Genomic DNA, 11,468 nt, shown 5'->3' with positions numbered 1-11,468 from the left:
TCCATAACGACATGGTTTGACCAGCTTGGTGTGGAAGAACGAGAGTGTCCTGCACAGAGCCCTGATCTCAGCCCTGCTGAACACCTTTGAGATGAACTAGAATGACCAAGGTCTTCTCAAACAACATCTCCATAACGACATGGTTTGACCAGCTTGGTGTGGAAGAACAAGAGTGTCCTGCACAGAGCCCTGACCTCAACCCTACTGAATACCTTTGGGGTGACACGGTTTTTGGGAAGGATATATTAGGACCATGGGCCATAATGTCGATGGTCAGGTGCCCATATAATGGACCTCTATTCAGCGTCTGGAAGATTACTACACCACTGACTGCTATAAATGTGAGATGGCGATAGGAAGATCTGACTGTCGGGATTTTTCTGCAACGCCCCTTCATAGACCGGCACTCACCCAGGTTGTAGAGGACGCAGGCCTGCTCATACTTGATGTCGGCGTGAGTCACCGACTTCCCAGAGAAGATTTCTGTCCTGAGGGGAGAAGATGACAGTCATGGGGTGGGGGATGCTGGAGACACAGAAGCGTTACAGACACAACAGAATTCTCCTTTTCTGTGTTGTGGACTTTACATTTGTAGATCTGGACTCCGGGGCAGGTGAACCCCCCTGAATGCATGTCGGTATTTATTAAAATATGAAAGTATACTGCACATACAACCATACCTTTCTTCTTTTAGCAGCGGCGTCCCAAGGTTGGTGTCACCCGGTGCGGTAACACGTGGTGTCACCCCTCCAGAGAGGAAGGAACGGTGCCGGTGTGGCGGTAAAACGAGTATCCCTTGAAGGTATGTATCCCCTGAAGCCAACTGTGCCGGCTTCAGGGCCAAAGAAGCCGATCACCGACTTTACCACAGAGCCGGCGATCGGCTTCTTCGGCCTGAAACCGCACGTGCACAGTTGGCTTCAGGGGATACTAATTTTACTACTACCCCGGGGCGGGGGCAGCGGTCACTGCACCGGCATCCTGCTCCTGCACCCCCTGTGATGGTGTCACCCGGTTGCTGCATGGTGACACAATCCTTCAGGAAACTGCTTCAGATTCCTGCCAGGTACAACCATGACGTTTGTCAGCAGACCGCTCAAATCCCTGTCTATACCCGTGCAGTGATTAAACTACACGAGCAGAGACTGCAACAAGTTAACCCCACCCTCCCTGCACTGAGTGGGGGGGGGGGGGGTAGCTGCGAGGTTGTAGCATGCAGCTCCAGCTCTCCTGTTCTGTGTGCTGGGTCTACTGGCCGCTTCTACTCAAAAAGAAGGCCCCTCTTTTAAATTAGGAGGAGGGCAGAGACAAGACCAGTCACCCTGCCCAAGGAGAAAGAGCAGAGCTGTGGGAGGGGCCCAGCAGGCTCCACCCACTACAGCCTGTCTGCAGAAATCTACAGGAGGGGGCAGACAATACCACTCACCCTTCACAAGGAGAAACAGCAGAGCTGTGGGAGGGGCCTAGAAGGCTCCATCCACTATAGGCTGACTTAGGAGGGGGGGCGGAGACAAGACCAGTCACCCTGCTCAAGGAAAGGGAACAGAGCTGTGGGAGGGGCCAAGCAGGCTCCACCCACTATAGGCTGTCTGTAGAAATCTACAGGAGGGGCCAGACAATACCAGTCACCCTGCAAAAGGAGAAACAACAGAGCTGTGAGAGGGACCCAGGAGGCTCCACCCACTATAGGCCATCTCAGGAGGGGGGGGGGGGGGCGCAGACAAGACCAGTCACCCTGCACAAGGAGAAAGAGCAGAGCTGTGGAAGAGGCCGAGCAGGCTCTGCCCCCTTCTGTAAATTTCTGCAGGCAGCCTGTACTGGGTGGAGGTTGCTGGGCCCCTCCCACAGCTCTGCTCTCTCCTTGTGCAGGGCAACTGGTCTTGTCTCCGCCCCCTCCTGTAGTTTTCCATACTGGGTGGAGGTTGCTGGGCCCCTCCCGCAGCTCTGCTCTCTCCTTGTGCATGGCGACTGGTCTTGACTCCGCCCCCTCCTGTAGTTTTCCATACTGGGTGGAGGTTGCTGGGCCCCTCCCACAGCTCTGCTCTCTCCTTGTGCAGGGCGACTGGTCTTGTCTCCGCCCCCTCCTGTAGTTTTCCATACTGGGTGGAGGTTGCTGGGCCCCTCCCACAGCTCTGCTCTCTCCTTGTGCAGGGCGCCTGGTCTGGTCTCCGCCCCCTCCTGTAGTTCCATACTGGGTGGAGGTTTCACCCGAAGCATTTTTGGAAAGGGTCAGGGACTTTAACGCGTTTTTGTTTCTATAGACTCCAATGGAAAATCATGTGTTTTTTCCGCTTTTTGATGCGTTTTAAATCTGCCTAACACAAAAAAAATGAAAACTAAAAAAAAAAAAAAACAAAAACCCAAAAATCGCATCAAAAACACAGAAAAAGCTCAAACGCAACCTGCATAGGTGTGAACCTCGCCTAAAGCAAGGGATCCAGAGGAGCGCGGTACATTGGTTGAAGTCACCTCTCACCATGTAATAGGGACGGCTGCCTCCTGCTCCACCCCCATCGGGATGCGGCTCTGGAGGTAATGGAGCTGGCCAAAGTACTTCCGCAGCACGCTGCATCCTTCGAAGTCTCTGGGAACGTTCACCGCGCTCTGCAGAGACAAGAGAAGACCGTGAGTACCGAGAGGAAGGAAGGAGGAGAGGAAGGAAGGGAGGAAAGGAAAGGAAGGGAGGAAAGGAAAGGAAGGGAGGAAAGGAAAGGAAGGGAGGAAAGGAAAGGAAGGGAGGAAAGGAAAGGAAGGGAGGAAAGGAAAGGAAGGGAGGAAAGGGAGGAAAGGAAGGAAGGGAGGAAAGGAAGGGAGGAAAGGAAGGGAGGAAAGGAAGGGAGGAAAGGAAGGGAAAGGAAAGGGAGGAAAGGAAAGGGAGGAAAGGAAAGGAAAGGAAAGGAAGGGAGGAAAGGAAAGGAAAGGAAGGGAGGAAAGGAAAGGAAGGGAGGAAAGGAAAGGAAGGGAGGAAAGGAAGGAAGGGAGGAGAAGGAAGGAGGAAAGAAAGGAAGGGAGAAAGGAAAGGAAAGGAGGAAAGGAAAGGAAGGAAGGAAAGGAAAGGAGGAGGAAGGAAGGAGAGAAGGAAAGAGGAAAGGAAAGGAAGGAGAGAGAAAGGAAAGGAAGGGAGGAAAGGAAGGAAGGAGGAAAGGAGGAAGGGAAAGGAGGGAAAGGGAGAAGAAAAGGGAAAGGAAAGGAGGGAAAGGAGGAAGGAGAGGAAAGAAGGAAGGAAAGGAAGGAGAAAGGAAGAGAGGGAAAAGGAAGAAGGGAAGGAAGGAAGGAAGGGAAGGGAAAGGAGACGGCTTCTTCCCTGTACTGTCCTTTCCCGGCGGCTTCCCTTCCTTCCTGTCCCTGGCTTCTGCCTGGCCGTCCTTTCCCTGTCCCTGCTTCTTCCGTCCTTGCCCTGTCCCTTCTTGCCTGTCCTTCCTGTGCCGTGCCGTCCTTCCGGGCCGTTCCGTTGGCCTGGCCGGTCCCCCCGTGGACTTCTGTGCAACGGACTGGTCCTTCCGTGGCCTTTGCCGTCGAGGAAGGGAAGGAAGGAAGGGAAGGAGTTCCAGCCGCTTGGATAATGAATAGATAGTCTAGTAGCCTCGGTGGCGCTGGGTGTGCCTTGCATGCCGAGTCGCCCCCTATGTCTGCACTCACAGCGGTCATATCGGTGCGGTTCTGACTTGGTCGAAGCCACACAGATTTATAAAGTAATACGTGCGCTACTTCAGGTGCAACTTGCATAGAAGTCTTGAAAATCGCACCTGAAATCGACATTTTCCCTGACTTTGAAATTGCACAACTTCACTGAAAAAAACGCCCCCCCCCCCCATTGGCCTCCCGGGCAGACGTGGCGGCCCCACTTGGCCTCCCCGGGCAGACGTGGCGGCCCCACTTGGCCTCCCCGGGCAGACGTGGCGGCCCCACTTGGCCTCCCCGGGCAGACGTGGCGGCCCCACTTGGCCTCCCCGGGCAGACGTGGCGGCCCCACTTGGCCTCCCCGGGCAGACGTGGCGGCCCCACTTGGCCTCCCCGGGCAGACGTGGCGGCCCCACTTGGCCTCCCCGGGCAGACTTGGCCTCCCCGGGCAAAAAACACGCCCGCTCACCCCCGGGCAAAAAACACGCCCCGCTCACCCCCGGGCAAAAAACACGCCCCGCTCACCCCCGGGCAAAAATGGAGTCCTTGATAGACAGGTGGTTAGGACAGCACCTCCTCTGTGATTGGCTGTGGTGGAGGAAGAAGCAGGTGGGCGCACACAGAAGGGAAGTTCCGGCACTGGAACAGGCGACACTCTTCTTCTCATTGTACTTCTATACAGACAGAAGGAACTAAACCACAGCTTGGCAGCCATGGCAACGGTACACTGGAACATATCCCCCCCCCCTTCGTATAATCCGAGATCAAACTCCATGCAGTAGAGAGGAGGACACAGGCCGCCCTGAGCAGGCCCATCCCAGCTGGGTTTATGGTTTCCTGGCTGTAAAAGCCGCGAGTTCTGCAAATCAAACAATCTTTATGTGGAAGTTTCTTGCTGGAAACACGGACACACCAGGAAATGGGGGGGATTGAGGGGGGTGCTGAGAGGGGGGCGGGTCTATTTAAAAACAAGCAAACAAAATACATTTTGCAACAATGTTTCAGCATTTGCACAAAAGTCACAAATCATGTCTGATGTTTGTAATCCGTGGGAAATGTCAGCTTTCGCAGGACGAACGTAACATTCCCCGACGTTCGATCCTCACAGAAGGCGGCCTGAAGAACATTCGTCCAGAAGAGTTACAAACCCAAAAATGTCACATCGCAGCTTTCTACCGGGGCACCGCAACGGTTTGTGAAAACCGTATTTTTTATAGATTTAAATTGTATGATATTCAACTTTTTAATTAATATCAATTTGAATGAATAGGAATTTAAAAAAAATACAATCCAGTAACGTAAAAATAACTTTTAGAGAAAATATTGGACAGCAAATCAAATGAAATATAGATAAAAAATCAATGGGACACAATTTTGTTTGCATGGAAGTCAATGGGACACAATTTTGTTTGCATGGAAGTCAATGGGACACAATTTTGTGTGCATGGAAGTCAATGGGACACAATTTTGTGTGCATGGAAGTCAATGGGACCCATTTGTGCATGGAAGTCAATGGGACACATTTGTGCATGGAAGTCAATGGGACACATTTGTGCATGGAAGTCAATGGGACACATTTTTTCTTTTGCATGGAAGTAAATGGGGCGCATTTTATTTTGTGCATGGAAATCAATGGGACGCATTTTTTGTTTTGCATGCAAGTTCATGAGACGTGTTTTTTTTGCATGGAAGTCAATGGTATGCATTTTTTTTCTGTTTGCATGGAAGTTATGGGACGCATTTTTTTCTTTTGCATGGAAGTCTGGCCTCCAGGCACAAGAGACCCGCCTCCCGTCGACTCCGAGGCACAAAAGACCCGCCTCCCGTCGACTCCGAGGCACAAAAGACCCGCCTCCCGTCGACTCCGAGGCACAAAAGACCCGCCTCCCGTCGACCTCCAGGAAAAAGACACCTCCAATCGACCTCCGAGGCACAAAAAAGCCTCCCATAGACTTGAAGGCAAAAACTCGATCACCTGCGAGTCTGGACCACCGCTACAAACTTGCACAGGACCCTTTTTTCTTGTAACGACACCCAAAACGCAACGCGTGTGGATGGAATCTGTGTGAACCGCCTCAATATCAACATATAATCTCCATACCTGTCATGCAAACATGTGAGTTTGAAGACGCATCCAGAAGCGCATGCGTGTGAATCAGGGCGGTTCCATTCCCACCTGGGCGGCTTGGGATCGCGGCAGAACAGCCGAGATTCTGCCCGTGACTGAAAAAAGCAGGTTCAGGTGTCATTTTCAAACAGCCCCTAAATGCGGCGCGGTTTTGCCGCGATTGTCACGTGACAAATCACATCGCGTGAAGCTGGTCGCCCGAAAGAAACTTCAGCTCCTTTTTGGGCGACAAGCTTCACGCGATGTGATTCGCTGAGATTGTTGCACAATCGTGGAAAAACCACTCCGCGTTTTTGGCGTTGTTGAAAACAACAAGACCCGTCCCCACGTCTAGCTCGTAATTTCATTGGACGTGGTGAGGTTTCAGTAGCCAATGAGGAGGCCGGATGTGGAGAGGCCACACAGGAAACAGAATTACTTTGCCCAATACAATCCACCCGAGTCCACAGCAAGAACTGAGATGCAGAAAGGTTACAATACCCACCAGACGCCTCCCTAGAGGGGGGACACCACCACCACCCTACAGGGGGGCCACCGCCACCCTACAGGGGGGCCACCGCCGCCACCCTACAGGGGGGCCACCGCCGCCACCCTACAGGGGGGCCACCGCCGCCACCCTACAGGGGGGCCACCACCACCGTACAGGGGGGACACCGCCGCCACCCTACAGGGGGGACACCGCCGCCACCCTACAGGGGGGACACCGCCTCCACCCTACAGGGGGGACACCGCCTCCACCCTACAGGGGGGACACCGCCTCCACCCTACAGGGGGGACACCGCCTCCACCCTACAGGGGGGACACCGCCTCCACCCTACAGGGGGGACACCGCCTCCACCCTACAGGGGGGACACCGCCTCCACCCTACAGGGGGGACACCGCCTCCACCCTACAGGGGGGACACCGCCGCCACCCTACAGGGGGGACACCGCCACCGTACAAGGGGGACACCGCCACCGTACAAGGGGGACACCGCCACCGTACAAGGGGGACACCGCCACCGTACAAGGGGGACACCGCCGCCACCCTACAGGGGGGACACCACCTCCACCCTAAAAGGGGGCCGCCGCCACCACCACGCTACAGGGGGGCCAACGCCCTACAGGGGGTACACCACCACCCTACAAGGGGGCCGCCGCCACCACCCTACAAGGGGGCCGCCGCCACCCTACAGGAGGGCCACACCACCCTACTGGGGGGACACCACCGCCGCCAACCTAAAGGGGAGCCGCCGCCATCTCAGTTACCCTACAGGGGGCCACCAGAGAACACCGCCACCCTACAGGGGGCCACCAGAGAACACCGCCACCCTACAGGGGGCCACCAGAGAACACCGCCACCCTACAGGGGGCCACCAGAGAACACCTCCACCACAGAAGGGACAACCAAAGACAATCACCAACTTACAGGGGACAACCAGAGACCACCAACCTAAAGTGGGTTGTCAGAGACTGCTGGAAGACAGTCATAACTCTACAGAGGGGCCACCTGACAGCGCCAACACCCTACAGGGGGCCAAGAGAGGCAGTATCTACCCTTCAGAGAACTCCCAGAGACCATCATCATCCTACAGGGGCCCGCCAGAAAGTGTTACTATCCTTCAAGTGGCTACCAGAGGCTACCACCACCAGCCTACAGGGGGCCGCCAAAGACTGGCAATACCCTACAGGGGGGCCACTGGAGATCACCACCACCCTATTGGAAGCCCCCAAAGACCAGCAATACCTACAGGGTGTCACCACTTTCCATATTACTGAGGACCTGTCCTGGGTGCTGATTATCCGGCTGACCCCCCACAACACAGATCCCCCGGAGGGGCTCCCCCCGGATCAGCAGTGTCCAGTATCTGATATGGAGGGGGGGGGGGACTCTGATATGGAGGGGGGGGGGGGACTCTGATATGGAGGGGGGGGGGGGACTCTGATATGGAGGGGGGGGGGGGGGGACTCTGATATGGAGGGGGGGGGGGGGACTCTGATATGGAGGGGGGGGGGGACTCTGATATGGAGGGGGGGGGGGGACTCTGATATGGAGGGGGGGGGGGGACTCTGATATGGAGGGGGGGGGGGACTCTGATATGGAGGGGGGGGGGGGGACTCTGATATGGAGGGGGGGGGGGGGGACTCTGATATGGAGGGGGGGGGGGGGACTCTGATATGGAGGGGGGGGGGGGACTCTGATATGGAGGGGGGGGGGGACTCTGATATGGAGGGGGGGGGGGGACTCTGATATGGAGGGGGGGGGGGGACTCTGATATGGAGGGGGGGGGGGGGGACTCTGATATGGAGGGGGGGGGGGGGGACTCTGATATGGAGGGGGGGGGACTGTACCTGTCTGAGCTGCTCCAACTTCTTCAGCTCCTCGCTGTAGGTGTCGGGGTTCTCCCCATAGTTCTTCAGGACAAACTGAGGAGAAAGAGAAGATGATCAGCCACAGACGCCCAGCGGACCCAACCCCCACAGACGCTACAGACGCCCAGCGGACCCTACAGACGCCCAGCGGACCCAACCCCCGCAGACCCTACAGACGCCCAGCGGACCCAACCCCCGCAGACGCTACAGACGCCCAGCGGACCCAACCCCCGCAGACCCTACAGACGCCCAGCGGACCCAACCCCCGCAGACGCTACAGACGCCCAGCGGACCCAACCCCCGCAGACGCTACAGACGCCCAGCGGACCCAACCCCCGCAGACGCTACAGACGCCCAGCGGACCCAACCCCCGCAGACCCTACAGACGCCCAGCGGACCCAACCCCCGCAGACGCTACAGACGCCCAGCGGACCCAACCCCCGCAGACGGCCAACACCCGCAGACGGCCAACAGACCCATCACCCGCAGACGCTCCACAGACCCAACACCCGCAGACGCCCCGCAGACCCAACCCCCCGCAGACGCCCAACAGACCCAACCCCCCGCAGACGCCCCGCAGACCCAACCCCCCGCAGACACCCAACAGACCCATCACCCGCAGACGCTCCACAGACCCAACAACCGCAGAAGCCCCACAGACCCAAAACCCGCAGACGCCCCGCAGACCCAACCCCCCGCAGACGCCCAACAGATCCAACCTCCCGCAGACGCCCAACAGACCCATCACCCGCAGACGCCCAAAAGACCCATCACCCGCAGACGCCCAAAAGACCCATCACCCGCAGACGCCCAAAAGACCCATCACCCGCAGACGCCCAAAAGACCCATCACCCGCAGACGCCAAACAGACCCATCACCCGCAGACGCCAAACAGACCCATCACCCGCCCAACACCCGCAGACGCCCAACACCCGCAGACGCCCAACACCCGCAGACGCCCAACACCCGCAGACGCCCAACAGACCCATCACCCGCAGAGACCCAACGCCCGCAGACGACCCACAGACCCATCACCCCCAGACGCCCAACAGACCCATCACCCGCAGACGCCCAACAGACCCATCACCCGCAGACGCCCATCACCCAACAGACCCATCACCCGCAGACGCCCCACCACCCGCAGAGACTTAACGCCCGCAGACACCCCACAGACCCATCACCCCCAGACGCCCAACAGACCCATCACCCGCAGACGCCCAACACCCGCAGACGCCCAACAGACCCAACACCCGCAGACGCCCAACAGACCCAACACCCGCAGACGCCCAACAGACCCATCACCCGCAGACGCCCAACAGACCCATCACCCGCAGACGCCCAACAGACCCATCACCCAACAGACCCAACACCCGCAGACGCCCAACAGACCCATCACCCGCAGAAGCCCCGCAGTGCCAACAGTCATAGACGCCCCAGAGACCCAACACCCGCAGTGCCAACAGTCATAGACGCCCCATAGTGCCCTGACCCCTCCCACAGACTGATATCCTGTCACAGTCAGGCCCCTCCCCTTCACCTGGCGGACCGGGCTCTGGAAGGGGAACTCTCCGGCCTCCTTCAGGTCCAGCCAGATCATCGGCATCCGCGGCACGGCCTCCATTCTGCCCGCTGCGTCAGCTGACCTCCCGGAAGAAGCGAGGAATGCTGGGAATTCTGAGCCCTCCACCGCCCCGCCTCCTAGCGCTGTGTAGCCCCTCCTTTGTTTCCGCCCATCCTACAGTGCAGTAAAATACCTTTCATGCTCCGCCCTCTATTTTTACACAGGACACACCCCCTCCTCGTCCGGCCTGGGCAGGGGGCGGGGCACCTGTTCTCTGAGGAGGAGGAGGAGCCTGCCCTCAATAATGGGCGGATCACCTCAACCACGCCCGCTGTGCTGAAATTACCTCATGCTGTCAGCTGACACCTGAGATACTACAAGTCCCGGCATTCCTGGCAGGTGGGCTGGCACTGGGCGGTCAGCTGATCGTGACTGTGCTAACCCAATCTCCATGGTAACCCTGAGTCAGTGCTTGAGGCCTGTGAAGAGGGAGGTGTTGCCATGGTGATTTCCACAGGAGTCCCACAGACCCCCATCTACTGAAGAATGAAGAGTGAGTTGTCACCAGGACAGGAAGTGACGTAAATCCCAGCATGGTCAGTGGTCACCGTCACAGGAAGTGACATAAATCCCAGAATGGTCAGTTGTCATCAGGGCAGGAAGTGATGTAAATCCCAGAATGGTCATTTGTCACCAGGACAGGAAGTGAAGTAAATCTCAGAATGGTCAGTTGTCACCGGCACAGGAAGTGACGTAATTCCAGAATGGTCAGTTGTCACCGAGACAGGAAGTGATGTAAATGCCAGAATGGTGAGTTGTCACTGGCACAGGAAGTGATGTAATCACAGAATGATCAGTTGTCACCAGCACAGGAGGTGAGGGAGAAATCTCCCATTGGGGACACCCGTTCCCCCCTTACGTCCCAAAAATTTAATTTCCTGTTATGCCACCAGGACAGGAAGTGATGTAAATTCCAGACTGGTCAGGTGTCACCAGGACAGGAAGTAAGGGGAAATATATTGGGGACACCAGTTCTGGTGACAATGAAGAAGAGATTTCCCCCTCACTTTAGAAAAATTTCTCCCACTTCCTGTTATGTCTGTTTTACAGGAAGTGATGTGATGGGAAACTGGTGAGTTGTCACCAAAACAGGAAGTGATGTGAAATCTCCTCCATCGGGACAGTGGCAGGATCAGAAACACCTCAGTCTTCTACTCCACCAACCAGTGATTGGGGGTCAGTGTACTGCCTGATCATGTGACCACCAGGAAGGTGGAGGGTGGCTCCTCCAGCCAGCAGATGGCGCTGTGCTCCCGTCTGTTCTGTCATTGTCACCATTACAGTATTAATAGGTGTTAGGGCTCATTCACATGGGGGGGAGGGGCAGATAGGACAGCCAACAACCTACAGGGGCCACCAGAGACCTCCTCACTATAGTGGACAACAAGAGACCAGAACCACCCTACAGGGGGCCACCAAGGACAGTCACCACCCTAGAGGGGGTGTAAGAGACCATCACCACCCTACAGGGGGCCACCAAGGACAGTCACCACCCTACAGGGGGCAACCAGAAACCACCACCACCCTACAGGGGGCCACCAGAGACCACCACCAGCCTACAGGGGGCCACCAAGGACAGTCACCACCCTACAGGGGGCCACCAGAGACCATCACCACCCTACAGGGGGCCACCAAGGACAGTCACCACCCTACAGGGGGCAACCAGAAATCATCACAACCCTACAGGGAGTCATTACAAACCACCACCACCTTACAGGGGGCAACCAGAGATCATCACCACCTTACA

General features: G+C 56.9%; 1 protein-coding gene across 1 annotated transcript; it reads right to left on the bottom strand.

Annotated features, from left to right (window-relative positions):
- Positions 1–28: 28 nt before the first annotated feature.
- LOC149433082 (tyrosine-protein phosphatase non-receptor type 23-like) lies at positions 29–9,756 on the bottom strand. Its single transcript, XM_089664676.1, has 4 exons — positions 9,638–9,756; positions 8,080–8,154; positions 2,477–2,604; positions 29–488 (listed from the first exon to the last, which is right to left on the bottom strand). Exons 1-4 carry the CDS (start codon positions 9,719–9,721, stop codon positions 68–70), a joined length of 708 nt encoding a protein of 235 aa, XP_089520802.1. The 5' UTR covers positions 9,722–9,756; the 3' UTR covers positions 29–67.
- Between the last annotated feature and the right edge of the window lie 1,712 nt (positions 9,757–11,468).

The sequence above is a fragment of the Staurois parvus genome, unplaced genomic scaffold, assembly GCF_062004578.1.
Source record: "Staurois parvus isolate SC_StPar_1 unplaced genomic scaffold, SC_StPar_1.0 ptg001984l, whole genome shotgun sequence".
NCBI lineage: Eukaryota > Metazoa > Chordata > Amphibia > Anura > Ranidae > Staurois > Staurois parvus.
The sequence above is the reverse complement of the archived record's forward strand: the minus strand, read 5'-3'. Positions and strand labels throughout refer to the sequence as shown.